Raw genomic sequence first — 13567 nt, 5'->3', positions numbered from 1 at the left:
CGAGTGAGTTCGTTGCCAGTGCCGCTGGACTGACTCCTGTGCAGGTGGCACGTAAAATACACCATTTTGAGCGTGGCCGTTGCCAGTACCGCCTGACTGGCCTTCGTGCCGGTGGCACGTAAAAGCACCCACTACACTCTCGGAGTGGTTGGCGTTAGGAAGGGCATCCAGCTGTAGAAGCTCTGCCAAATCAGATTGGAGCCTGGTGTAGCCATCTGGATCATCAGTCCTCAGTCAAATCGTCTAACCCATGCTAACATGGAAAGCGGACGTTAAACGATTATGATGATGATATATAAAACTTTCAGAACATTTGTGCAAGCACATATATTAGTTCGTATTTGTACGTATTTACCAATATACATTTAGTGATATAAGTGTATGCATATAATTAACCCTACAGTTTTTTTTAATGAAAGTCTAAAATATCTATTTCCCTTGCATGATTACCAAATATTCATGTTTTTCGTAAAAAGCTTATTCATGTTAACATTAAAGTGTTTTAGTATACCAGTTGTTGGTAAAACCAAAAGCTTTTCGTATATTTCAATATTTATGTTTTGCACAGTTACCTCCCTTGAGCTATATTTCACAAAAATGAAAAATTTTTTTCAGTTACAAAATTATTTTTTCAATTAGAAAATTATGTTAGAAGTATTCATAACATAACAGATTCCTTTCGTATATGTTTATTTTTATTATCCTCCTTAGTATTTAAGGCCCCTTAGACAATTTCTTCTTAAATTGTCCCTGAATCTTTCATAAATTTGTTTTGTAACGTACCCAATAAAACGCTACTTTTTTTAATATTAGCTGACCAATTACGTTGTAAGGATTGACATTGGTCTTACCTCACTTATCATAGGAGTATTATGATGACATTCATTTGTTAGTAAATAATATCACACTTAATATACCGAAATTATTTCTTTACGTAATGATTCTCCAAATGATTACCCTAACTAAATTTTATTACTATTCTATTGCATAATTTTTAGTTTCTAGCTAATGACCCCTGTTATAAGGATCATCCCATTAACCCCACCCTATAACGTTTATCTTTATTATTTCCTCCATCAAATTGAAATAAGACATGATCTCACAACTTCTGGATATAACCTTGGACTTCATTTTTTTACTTCTTACCATTAGGGACTCTCTGATGATGCTTTGATATTCAATTTTTGTATGATGTGTCAACTTTGGCATACTAGACTCCCAAAGTAGAAACAGTTGTAAGAGGTGTATTTATTTATTTATTCCTATGATTGTAAAAGAATAGATCTTTGTCAATTGAATCTCTTCTCCATTTTCTTCCTTGCCTTATAAATTCTGGATAGACTTTTGTTTACCTCTACTTATACCTGTTATTCAATCGTACTATTGCCTTGCAACAGTAAGCATTTGGATATAAATAGGTATACCTCCATTAGTATATTGGATATTTATTATCCTTTAGATGGTTGTCTAATTTCTAACTCATCTAGACTTATGCATGTATGCATGCATGCGTTGATATATTTGTTTTTTTTTAAGGGTGAATGCGAATTCGTCCTTTAATTGGAGTAGTTTCCCAAAAATTTCTATTGTTGTTTCTTCATACTTTGAATTTACTGATGTAAATTAGCACACACACACATACATATATGTGTGTGTGTGTGTGTGTGTGTGTGCATACATACATATGTTTGTGTATGTGTGAGTGTCTCCTTGTGGTCTATATGTATATACATGGATATAAGATTATACAGTTGTTGTGGTTGTGTATTTTTTTAGTATGTTCATGCTTCTGTGCATGTGCTTTTATGTAGGTGTACATATGGTTTTGGTTTTATTACAGTTCATTGAGCTAGAAACTAGTTTGAGGTATGATTAGAAAATGTGATTCAATTTAAGGTCCATAATCTTTTAACCTTAGTTAAAGTTAACTGTTGTTCAGTACTGTTTCTTGGTTTAATCTTTATATCTCCAGCTGTTTGCTTCCCATTTTATTCATTTATATTATTTTTATATATATATTTTCCCCTTTTGTTACCATATTTCTGTTGAAACATACATTCGTTTCTATTCATCATCATTATACGCCTGTTTTCTATGCTGGCATGGATTGGACGGTTTGTGAAAATAAAAAAATTAGTAGAATATCTTTGTCATTATTAATTTGGTGATTTGAACATGAATTAGCTTGAAATTTTGATGGGATATTTTAAATAGATTACTTTGAAACAGGAAATTTATATGATAGAATCAGGAGCAGTCTCAGACAGATGAGTATGAAAAGGGTTAAGCTAATTATTTTTCTATATTTACTTTAACTACTTCTTTTTATCCCTTCTTGCTTTTTATTAACATTAAGGATGGTTACTTCCCTGAACTTCAACCTAGCACCTTAATTGATATGAAACAATAGGTCTTTATTGTTACTGATCAATAAACTAATTTTATCTGTCTCAGTCTTCTATACATTGTATATATAAAGAGAAAATTTGGTATGTATACATATATCTCTCATACCTCCTGAATTTTACAGTTTACATATGTTTATGTATGTAAATGTATGTGAGTTTGTGTGTACCCTTGTGACATCACATGATGGCTGTAAACAAGCACCTGTGTCATACAATCAATGGGATCGTTTCTGTTGCTGTCACAGTTTGCAAATTTTGTGTAAATTTAGCCATTTGAAAGCAACTGACATGTTGATGCCTGTTTCCATAGTAACAAGCCAAAGTATAGTCTGCTATACTCCAACCATGTGTATTGTCTTTATCTGTCTATTTTCTTTGACAAATGCTTATTTTTTGAACATTTGTATTACCTCATTTTTGTCATTTTCACCTATGTCTTTTTGCACAACAAATAGAAATTTTCAGTTTCTGTCCTATCATTATCTCATTTTCATAATTTTGAACTATGTGTTTTCCCGACTGCAACAAACTCATTTAACCTTTCAAATATGATGGAGAAATTGAAAACCAAGAAGGATGCGAAATGTGTTATCCCTAAAAGAAAACTATGTACAAAAAGACACTACATGAACAAGATGCTTTGTGGGAAAATTTACTAGCAGTGCTCCCAAAAAGGATGCAGTGAGTGTCTGTTAATGATACATCTTGGAATGTGACACCCTTCCTCTTCGGACTGTACTGCTTTTTTCCCCCTTTATTCATGGGTCAAGGCATTGACTTCAGTCCAGTTTTGGGTTGAAGAGCTGGGGATGCACCATTGCACAGCTGTTAATTACAACAGCTATGTTCATGAAATATGTGCAGAGGACTTGCTCAACTTCCCATTTCAGATAGGCAGTTCTAGGAAGATTGTTGGGTATATGGTGTAGTAGTTAAGAGCGTAGGCTACTAACCCCAAGATTCCGAGTTCAATTCCAGACAGTGACCTGAATAATAATAATAATAATAATAATGACATCGTTTCTCTAAAAGAAATGGAGAAACTTTCAAAATACAAAAGACCTGGAAATAGAGGTAACTTGAATGTGGAATATAAAAACAGAAACAATTCCTATCATAGTAGGTGCCTTAGGTATAATAAAAAAATATTCAGACAAATACATAACAAAAACACCAGGACTTACAAATATATATAACATACAGAAAATTGCACTACTGGGCACTGCACACATCCTACGAAAAACACTTTCAATACAGTAACCATAAGAGCATCACAGCAAACCACAGCACATACCCAAGGCACACAGAGCTGCGCTTGGTAGTGAAGTGAAAGCACGCTATAAAAATAAAACTACTGAATAATAATAATAATATTGAAAAATACCTTAGGAATGAGAACCTAGGTTTGAAATTTCCCTAGGACACCTGAAGAAGGCTGGAGAGTATATCAGCCAAAACGTGTTAACAACAAACAAGATGAGGACGAATATCCGTCAAATGTAAATAATGTACATAATTCCTCATCTCTCAAATATAGAACTGTATTTGTAACTAAGTTCATAACCAGTGTATCTCTAACATACAACAGTAAAATTGCTGTGACTAGTTGGACAATAATTTCCTGGGGTTAATTTAATAAAATTTAGTTGGATATTGTGTTAGTTTTTATTTTGTCTGACTTTATTTTAACACATTTGAACTAACACCATCTACTTGTAGGATCAGTTTGATACCATAGATTTTTCTGATAACGAAATTCGAAAACTGGATGGATTTCCTCTCTTGAAGCGCCTAAAGTGCCTACTTCTGAGCAACAACAGAATAGTGTAAGTATACTTTACATTTATCTGTGTTTGTGTGTATTTTTAATTCTGTAAATGTTCCCAATAAAGAAAAAATTGCTGTCGAAGAAACAATGCTTTGTCATAAAAATTTAGCTGATATAGATGTATATATTTGTCATTTTTATCACAGCTACACACAATTATATAGTTGATTTTGTGTGACCATGTTCAGATACAGAATGTCTCCAGGTTGTTTTATATCTATTTGATAGTTGAAAGTGTTATATTTCTTTTGTTTACTTGCAAAGAACAGAGTAGTAATCCAGGTAGGTGTGTTGTCTGTGATTCAATATACTTCTCTCATTTACTCACAAAGAAGAAAACACAGTGGTATTGCAGATAAGTGAAGTCTGTTTATTCCAACTGTAAAACTCAAGACTAATAATAACGTAAACCAAAAATCAAGACACCTTGTGAATGTTCTCGCAAGTTCCAGAACTTTGAATTCTATTGGCTAGCAATCTCCACAACACCTCCCCACCGAAACTGATGTTACACTAGAAGAATCAACAATGAAGTCTCTTTCTAGGTTTGAGTGTTCTTTTGGATTGTCTGGAGTTGTCCGGTTCATACTTTGGTACAAGCAGTTTGGTTTTGGATAGAAGTATCTGGTCTGTCTTTGCGTTTCTGCACAATGAAATGTTTTGGGTTAAATTGTTCCTTCATAAAGCTGGCAATTTCCTCCATTGTCAGCTTGTTAATATCCTCTAGTGGACTGTTGAGTAGCCAGATTTGCCAGTTGTTTATAAATGGCAACTGTTTAATTTGTCAAAAAAAAATTTGAGCCTTGCACTGGTCAGGCACAGCATTTGCCATAATAAAGGTACAGAATTGTTGACCAGTAATCAGGCCACAATTCAGATGCTGTGTCAAAAGCAACAAATGGTTTTAGAAACTTGAACTTGAATCAGCCTTCTGAAAGCTTCCATATCTTCCCCATTTGTTCTCTCTGAAATTGAAGTTGTGTGAGTAACTTTATCAGCTCACTGCTTTGTTTCACCATCGTTATTAATGTGAAAATAGTTAAATTATAGTTTTATCTAAAATGAAGCTTATGTGCAAAACTGGTTGTTTACCTTCCAGATAATTATATCTGAGTGTCAAGGTAAAACGTCCACTCTGCAAGAATAGTCTTTCTTATCCTATTGTAAGAAGTCCACTTCACAAAAATGATGACAGTATCCTACTGGCGGCACAAATCTGTTATATTTCTCTTGTTTACTTACAAAGAATAGAGTAATAATCCAGATAGGTGTGTTGTCTGTGATTAAATATACTTCTCTCATCGACTAGCAAAGAAAAAAACACAGTGGTACTCGAGATAGGTGTGAAGTCTGTTTATTCAACTGTAATACTCAAGATTAATAATAGCGTAAACCAAAAATCGAGACACCTATGAACTTTCTCGCGAGTTCCAGAACTTTGAATTCTATTGGTTAGCGATCTCCACAACAGAAAGGGAATATTGATTACACAAAGTCCAAACTCACTACACATGGAAAGAAGCAGGAGCCCATTTGAGTTTATTTTGATAATTCCATGTCTGTCAATTAAGATAGTCTAAGCCTGCTCACAGCAGTAAAATCTCTCATTAGAACAATCTTGTCATTGCATGGATCTCTCTTCAGCAATTCTTTCAAATCAGAATAGAACTTACTTCATGGCAGTGTCTATAGAATTTTAAGTTAGAGAATATGCATTGATAAGTGTAGCGTATCTATGAGAGCTAATTAAAATTTGAAGTGTCAAAAGATGTTCACTTACTCTGATCTGTAGAGAATCATGCTTGTTTGCTAACTCATTCTTGATTGCAAACCCTATGCCTGATTCCCTTTTTTTTGTCTCAGATTTACTGATCCAGATGCTAACTAGGTTACCACTAATTACTTCAGCTGCCTACATACTCGAAGTCTTGTCTCTGAGAGTGCAGCAATATTGTTATGCTTTTATTTCAGAACATGAGCAACAAGTGCTGTTCTTCATTCTGGAAGTTTCTTATGGTCTTGTAGTGTATGTACATTCCCAGCTGCACAAAAATATTTGTTTGATTTTTTTTTTTTAATTTTGTTTTCTTCATTATTTCAACTGCATTGTTGAACATCCTGTCACCTGCAGTAGGATGACAGGATTGAGTGAGCAAACAATTTTTAGAGCATCTTTTCTAACCTCCTTCTTTATATGGGAAAGCAATGTCATCCTAAAGAAACTGCTTTGTAGTTAACAGGATGCAAACTATGAAATTGCTCACAGATGTTTCACAGAATGCCATCTACTTCTTACCACGATATGTGCAAAGCTCCAGCTAGAGACCACCAGTGGTATCCTCCACCTATCTTTGTCACTATCACTTCATTGCCATAGGATTTTTTTTTCTTTTTGTATTCTTGTGACTGAATGACCTGCACTATGAATTTAATTATAGTAGACTTTGCTTGTCGTTCACAAAACACACTCTCCCTGTAGAGCATGGCTTGTGCTAGTGCACGATGTGCTGCATGTCAGGTGCTGACTAGGTTACAAATTCAGGTTTCTGACTTGATTTATCATAATCGTGCAGATTTTGCAAAGCAAAAGAAGCAGTGCTATACATTTAAGTGAACTGCTCGCCAATTTGCTTTTTAAAGGTTGGTGGTCTAGGCATACTCAAGGTGTCTTTTGCTTGGCATGGATCTTGTTGAATATACACACCATATGTGTTAACGCGCACATTATTGTATGGCCATTGACTCTCATGATAGGTTTTGTTTTTTGTCCCACAGGATGTCCAAAATCACCCTCCTTGCCACCAAGCAAGCTTGGTGGAGTTTGCACTTTAATCACAGATGACCCGACTATGCAACAAGTTGTACTGGGTTACATGTTACCAGTAGCACTAAAAAACGACCTGAGACACATGCACATACACTAAAAGAATCATCTCGTGTATTGTACAATGTTATGTAAATTGAGTATAAATTTATATACCGGTCAGGTATAGGAATATAATGAGAATGGGTAAGTACTACATGATTGATGAAAATATATGCTCTGTTTGTAATGGTTGAAAATCACCATGGTAGACATAGACTTGGGAACATTGGTCCACACAGTATTTCCAAAAAGAATGGTTATATGCAGGTTCTTAACTAGTGTTTGCATCAACTGTAGATATGGAAGAATTCATCTTTTCTACTTTTGCCTTGTATTTTTATCTCTAAATAAAATTTTATTGACAATGTCTAAAGTATCTCTTTCTGTTACAGGCGGATTGGTGAGGATTTAGAATTATTTGTACCCAACTTGGAAACTATAATTTTAACAAACAACAGTATTCAAGAATTATCGGATCTTGACAATTTGGCCAATTGTAAAAATCTTAAATATTTGAGGTTAGTATTTTATTTACTTTTTATATTTTTATGTTATTTGTTTTTAGACTGGAGTGGATTATATGGTATGACTTTTCATTGTATTTATGGTCAGAAAATTATTCAACTCTGATTAGTTGCTGACTCCACAAAATCTTATACTCACATTAAAGTATAGCCCTCTTACCTGTGGTGCCGCTGCTACTATAATATACACAAACATTCAAAAGACAGCCATGATTTATGTACAAATACATTATAAACGCCAACTCATTGATGTACTCCTTTCTTCTACTAATTAGTTTTAAGAAAACGACCCACAGTTGGCTTTATTTGAATTAAGTAAATAATTTAAATCTCAGTCTTTCATTCTTCTGGGGTTTGAGAAATTATCCATCAAATTTAATATTCTTATGAAGCTTCTAGAATTAAAGTAGAAGACTAAGAACTATGTTACTATTGGTATAAAAGCAACAAAGAAAAACAAAAGAGTTGAAATGTTTTTCTGGATGAATATTCCTACAGTCATAAAATTATAAATTTTCAGCTTGGCTCATTAGAGGTAGATAGTTATAATTCATCCAGAGGTACTATACCTACTGCAGTGAGCTATGATATCTTAATCCTGTGATAGTATTGCACTTTAACATTCTATCCTTTATTCAACTAATCGTAAAGATTGGGTACTCACAAGATACAGTTGAATCCCAGATAGCCTGATAGAAAAAAGTTTTCCTATGTAGAACTGCAAAGAAAAAGGCTGCTAAATATAGAGAACACATGGGAGAAGGAAAGTCTGCCTAATGTGGACCCAACTGAGGGACCAACTATCCAAATAGTCAATAGCTTGGTAGATAAAGCTATGAAGGAGATGAAGACAGGGGAAGCTCTCAGCCTATCAGGAATGACCACTGAGATGCTTAAAATATTTGGCAGAGTGGGATATGGTCTAATCACCCATTTAGTTAATCATGAGAAAGTCACACCCAGTGACTGGTGTAGCAGCATGATAAACTGCTACAAAGGCAAAGGTGATGGAGGGGTTGGCAGTGGAAAGGATATCCAGCCATAGAAACTAAGCCAAAACCGATTGGAGCCTGGTGCAGCTCTCTGGTTTACCAGTTCCATTCAAACCATCTAACGCATGCCAGCATGGAAAAGAGAAGCTAAATGGTGATAATAAGTAGAGGGTGTTACCTTTGATGTGAGTTGTTTCAACTGCACAAAAGTAATTGATAGATACTGTGTTTAGGTCACCCAATTAGCATTGGAGAGGGTTCTGAACACAGAAGTTAGCAATAATTGGGTGGTAAAGTTCAGGGAGCTATCACGTCTGCTGGCAACACAGGGATTCTCTCTTTAAGTGAAAACTAGTGTAATGTTGCATGGTAACGACATAGGTATTGAATGTAGGTTTGTGAATGCTGGAAAGACAAGAGGTGAACATGCATCACTAGATGTGTAATGTTAATGTGTATGAACAGTGGTGCAGGAATGAGCTGAGAGGAAAACTGGGTATGAGAAGAATTAGATGTAGTGTGTGGGAGAACAGACTGCACTGGTATGGACATATGATGTGTAAGAAAGATAACTGTTGGGTAAAGAAGTACCACTTGATTCAAGTGGAAGAGGGTGACATAGAAAGAAGGGTGGAAACTGATCTCAAAAGGCTAAACTTCATGGAGGAGGTGACAAAAAGATTGTATCAAGTAGGGAAATGTGCCAGAGAAGACTCATCCAATCCATGCTGTATGAATTTCAATTACATTTAAGAATAAAAAACAATAAAGTAGAAGAAATTCCTAAAATTTATTTTTCAGGAAATGCAGTATAAGTAAATATAAAGATGATGTCACAATGCTTGTTGTAGTAAAAAGATGAAGAATAAATATTTATGCCCTGCTCTATCTTCCTTAAAAAAATCACATTCTACTGTCTTACATAAAAGAAAGGCACACTGGATAATATAGAGCTAGATATACCACACTGTATCTGAAAAGAAAATGGAATAATCACAGCTGGATGACTTTTGATCTTAAGTCTACTTGATCAGGGCTGATCTGGGATTCAACAATGATAAATAATTAATTGCTTAAGCTTTTGATAGGAGATATTCATCAATAAATGACCAGTTTTATTGATTTAAAAAGCGGTAGGAAAGTAGTTGTGAACTTTTATGTCTATCCTCAAAAGTATTTGCAGAAAAGGTTATAAATTGGGAATTGGCCTGGTTTTGTCAACTTTCTGTAATGAGCCTATGTTACAGTGTATATACTTCATGACTGTCAACAAACAGCTGCAAGCTGCACCATTGAGGAGGCCTCCTTGTGATTGCTTGATTTGCAAGAAACTGTAATTAAATTACACTCTAATCGCAGAGAAGGAATACATTGAATAATGTAGTCCTTGATACTCTGTACCTGAAAAGAAGAAGGACAGGATAGGAATGGCTTGATCATAGGCTTGTTCAATCAGAGCTCATATGAAACTAAATATTATTAGTTGCACTGTAAAATTGAGAAAGTTCAGTTTTTCTGGTGGGAAAGTTGCCTGTGATTGACTGTCATATTATCCAGGGGATGTTTGTCTCATTTCATTCTGCAGAAACCAAAGATTAGGACCAGTTCATTGCACTAAGCAGTCATTAAGGAGCGGAAGAAATATGTAAAGAGAAACCAAAATGTCTTTGGGAAGAAGTATCCCAAAAATGAATTTGTTTTCAGCAATAATGGAAGAATTAAGTTACAGAAATGTCAGTTAAATGATTGTGCCATTCCTTAGTGGATCCGACACAGTGGTGGTGGACAGCTGTAGAGATCATATAGGGAGTGGAGAGTACAGTGGAAAAAAAGGTGGGGGGGGGGGAAGCTGCAGGATTTTTAAAGATAATTGTTCAGAAGGACATATGTAGGCCTAAAACATTGGCTTAATAGATTGAAGTGTTAAGACATGGAAATTTCTGTTCATACTTTTGTTTGTACTGATTGTATTTCTTTATTCAGCTTACTCCGGAACCCAGTTACAAATAAGAAAAATTACAGACTTTATGTAGCACACAAATTACCTACTGTTCGAGTATTAGACTTTCAAAGAATCAAACAGAAGGTGAGTTCAACATGATTTAACCATTTCTATATAGAGTTCATTAAAAACTAAGTATTGTTTTTAAAATGGATTTATTTGTTGTTTTTGACACTATTATTTTTTTCTCTCATGTTGGTTTGGATAGTTCATATATTGATATTTTTAAAAAATTTGTTTATTATGAAATATGCTATGAAACTTCATGCTTTCAAATTCTTGTCTACCCTCAAGATCATTTTTTTTTTTGCTTTTTACTAGTTAATCACTCTCCAGCAGACCTTCTGCAGTATCAGTTCGTTTTTCTTTTTCCTTGCCTTTCTATATTGTCTGTGTATATGCATATATGTACAGTACACACACACACACACACACAAGCACAGTATAGTTTATATGCACATATATAATTATAAATCCTCTCCCTGAAACTTTTTTTCACTTCACTCTATTGTCAGTGTGCATGTGTATATGTATACTAGCATACCTGTGTTGTCAAAAATGCAGACAGTTTTATTAATGATAGAAAATGGCATTATCAAAACAATGAGAGTAACCATTGATAAATGTGAGCAATTGAGTAAATATATGTATCATCATCACCATTTAACATCCATTGTCCATGCTAGCATGGGTTAGACAGTTTGACCAGAGCTGGCAAGCTGGGGGCGCTACACCAGACTCCAGTCTGATTTGGCGTGGTTTCTACAGTTGAGTGTCCTTCCTAACGCCAACCACTTTGTAGAGTGTACTGGGTGCTTTTCTAAGAATCCCCCCAAGCATTTGAGGGAGTCTATTGTCTGTGCATTTGTAGTGCTTATTCTACCTGCACATTTGCCACACAGACTATTTTCTCCATTAACCTTCTTGTGATACTACTACACCTCTTGTGTTCAAAGTTTGCACTGGGTACAAAATATGGAGTTTCTACCAACACCCTTCTTACATATTGAGCAGGGCCATCTCCTTGAAGGTTCTTGTAATTTGTCTGTTTTCCTACTTAGGTTTTTGCTGGGGGGACCTTGCCTAAAAGCTTTCTCCATATCAACAAAATCTCCATACAGAGGTTTATTTTTGGCTAAATACTTCTCCTGTAGTTGCCTTACCAGGAATATAGCATGAGTCATGCTTCTACCTGACACAAATCCAAACTGTATCTCATCTATACTCTCAATTAATTGAGCTATGGCCTTTCTGTGACTTTCATCACCTGGTCCAGCAATTTGATGCCTCTGTAATTATTTCTGTCTAAAGCCTTACTTTTGCCTTTGTAGCAGTTGCCTGCTACACCTATTGTTGGGTATAATTCCCTCATGGACAACTTGATTAACTATAAAGGTGACTAGGCCATATATCGTGGCACTCCATTGGTTACGACAACGAGGGTTCCAGTTGATCCAATCAGTGGAACAGCCTGCTCATGAAATTAACGTGCAAGTGGTTGAGCACTCCACAAATGTGTACCCTTGACATAGTTCTTGGGGAGATTTAGCGTGACACAGAGTGTGATAAGGCTGGCCCTTTGAAATACCAGTACAACAAACAGGAAGAAAGAATGAGAGTAAGTTGTGGTGAAAGAATACAGCAGGGTTTACCACCACCTCCTGCCAGAGTCTTGTGGAACTTTAGGCGTTTTCACTCAATAAACACTCACAACGCCCGGTCTGGGAATCAAAACTGTGATCCTATGACCGCGAGTTCACTGCCCTAACCACTAGGCCATTGCACTTCCGCAGGCCAAATATATATATATATATTGGCGTTAGGAAGGGCATCCAGCTGTAGAAACTCTGCCAAATTAGATTGGAGCCTGGTGTTGCCATCCGGTTTCACCAGTCCTCAGTCAAATCTTCCAACCCATGCTAGCATGGAAAGCGGACGTTAAACGATGATGATGATGATGATGATGATGATATATATATATATATATATATGAGTTGATCAAATATATTCAATGAAAATAAGGTGTACTGGATTTCAGATAAGTCCTCTTGGTATGAGTAATGTCTAAGACCTTAAAGGTATTTAGAGATTCAATTAGAGCGATTATATATGATAAAGTAAAAGCAGGAAAAATTGCATCAAAATGACAAGATATATGTCAATAATATAAATAATATTGTATTAATAGACAAATATATAAAGTATTATTATTTAAAAAGGTTTGAGATATATGATCATTTCATTAATGTATTACCCTTCGAAATGAAATCCAAAATTGATAATCATTATTAGGTAATACATCCACTTGCCAGAGAAAAGGATGAATTTCCATGTAGTCAATCAAATGAGAGAGATGCTATTTAAAATTGTATTATAAAGATGTTGTTTAAAAAGTTACTGGTATTACTGGTATAGATGTGTATTGGTACACACTTGGGCTAAAAATTTTGAAAAAAAAAAATCCTTTGTAATAATCCATAATGGTTGTATGAAGATAGATGTCCCATTATTCCTTTTCTCTTCAAAAAATAAAAGTGGTTGAATTTTTGCTTTTATAGTTAAGGGCATCCAGCTGTAGAAACTCTGCCAAATTAGATTCGAGCCTGGTGTAGCCATCCGGTTGCACCAGTCCCTCAACTGTTAGGGTGTGGCACTTTTTCACGCAGCTATCCTCATCCATTCTCACCACATGTCCATACCAGCGCAATCGTCTCTCTTGCACGCCACAACTGATGCTTCTAATGTTCAGCTTTTCTCTCAAGATACTTACACTCTGACGGGTATTCACATTGACATTACACATCCAACGGAGCATACTGGCTTCATTCCTTGCGAGCTTACGTATGTCCTCAGCAGTTACAGCCCATGTTTCACTGCCATGTAGCATGGTTGTTCGTACGCATGCGTCATACAGTCTGCCTTTTACTCTGAGTGAGAGTCCCTTTGT

At 35.3% G+C, this 13567-nt stretch overlaps 1 protein-coding gene across 1 annotated transcript in view; it reads left to right on the top strand.

Annotated features, from left to right (window-relative positions):
• Positions 1-13567, top strand: part of LOC106883950 (trichohyalin) — a 51220-nt gene that overhangs the window by 15363 nt on the left and 22290 nt on the right. Inside the window, exons 3-5 of the mRNA XM_014935104.2 lie at positions 4128-4234; positions 7495-7620; positions 10602-10704. Coding sequence (XP_014790590.1) covers positions 4128-4234; positions 7495-7620; positions 10602-10704 — 336 coding nt within the window. The remainder of the gene's footprint in view (positions 1-4127; positions 4235-7494; positions 7621-10601; positions 10705-13567) is intronic.

Source organism: Octopus bimaculoides, chromosome 7 (genome assembly GCF_001194135.2).
Source record: "Octopus bimaculoides isolate UCB-OBI-ISO-001 chromosome 7, ASM119413v2, whole genome shotgun sequence".
NCBI classification, from domain to species: domain Eukaryota; kingdom Metazoa; phylum Mollusca; class Cephalopoda; order Octopoda; family Octopodidae; genus Octopus; species Octopus bimaculoides.
Note: the sequence above shows the minus strand (reverse complement) of the source record. Positions and strands in the feature narration are given on the sequence as shown.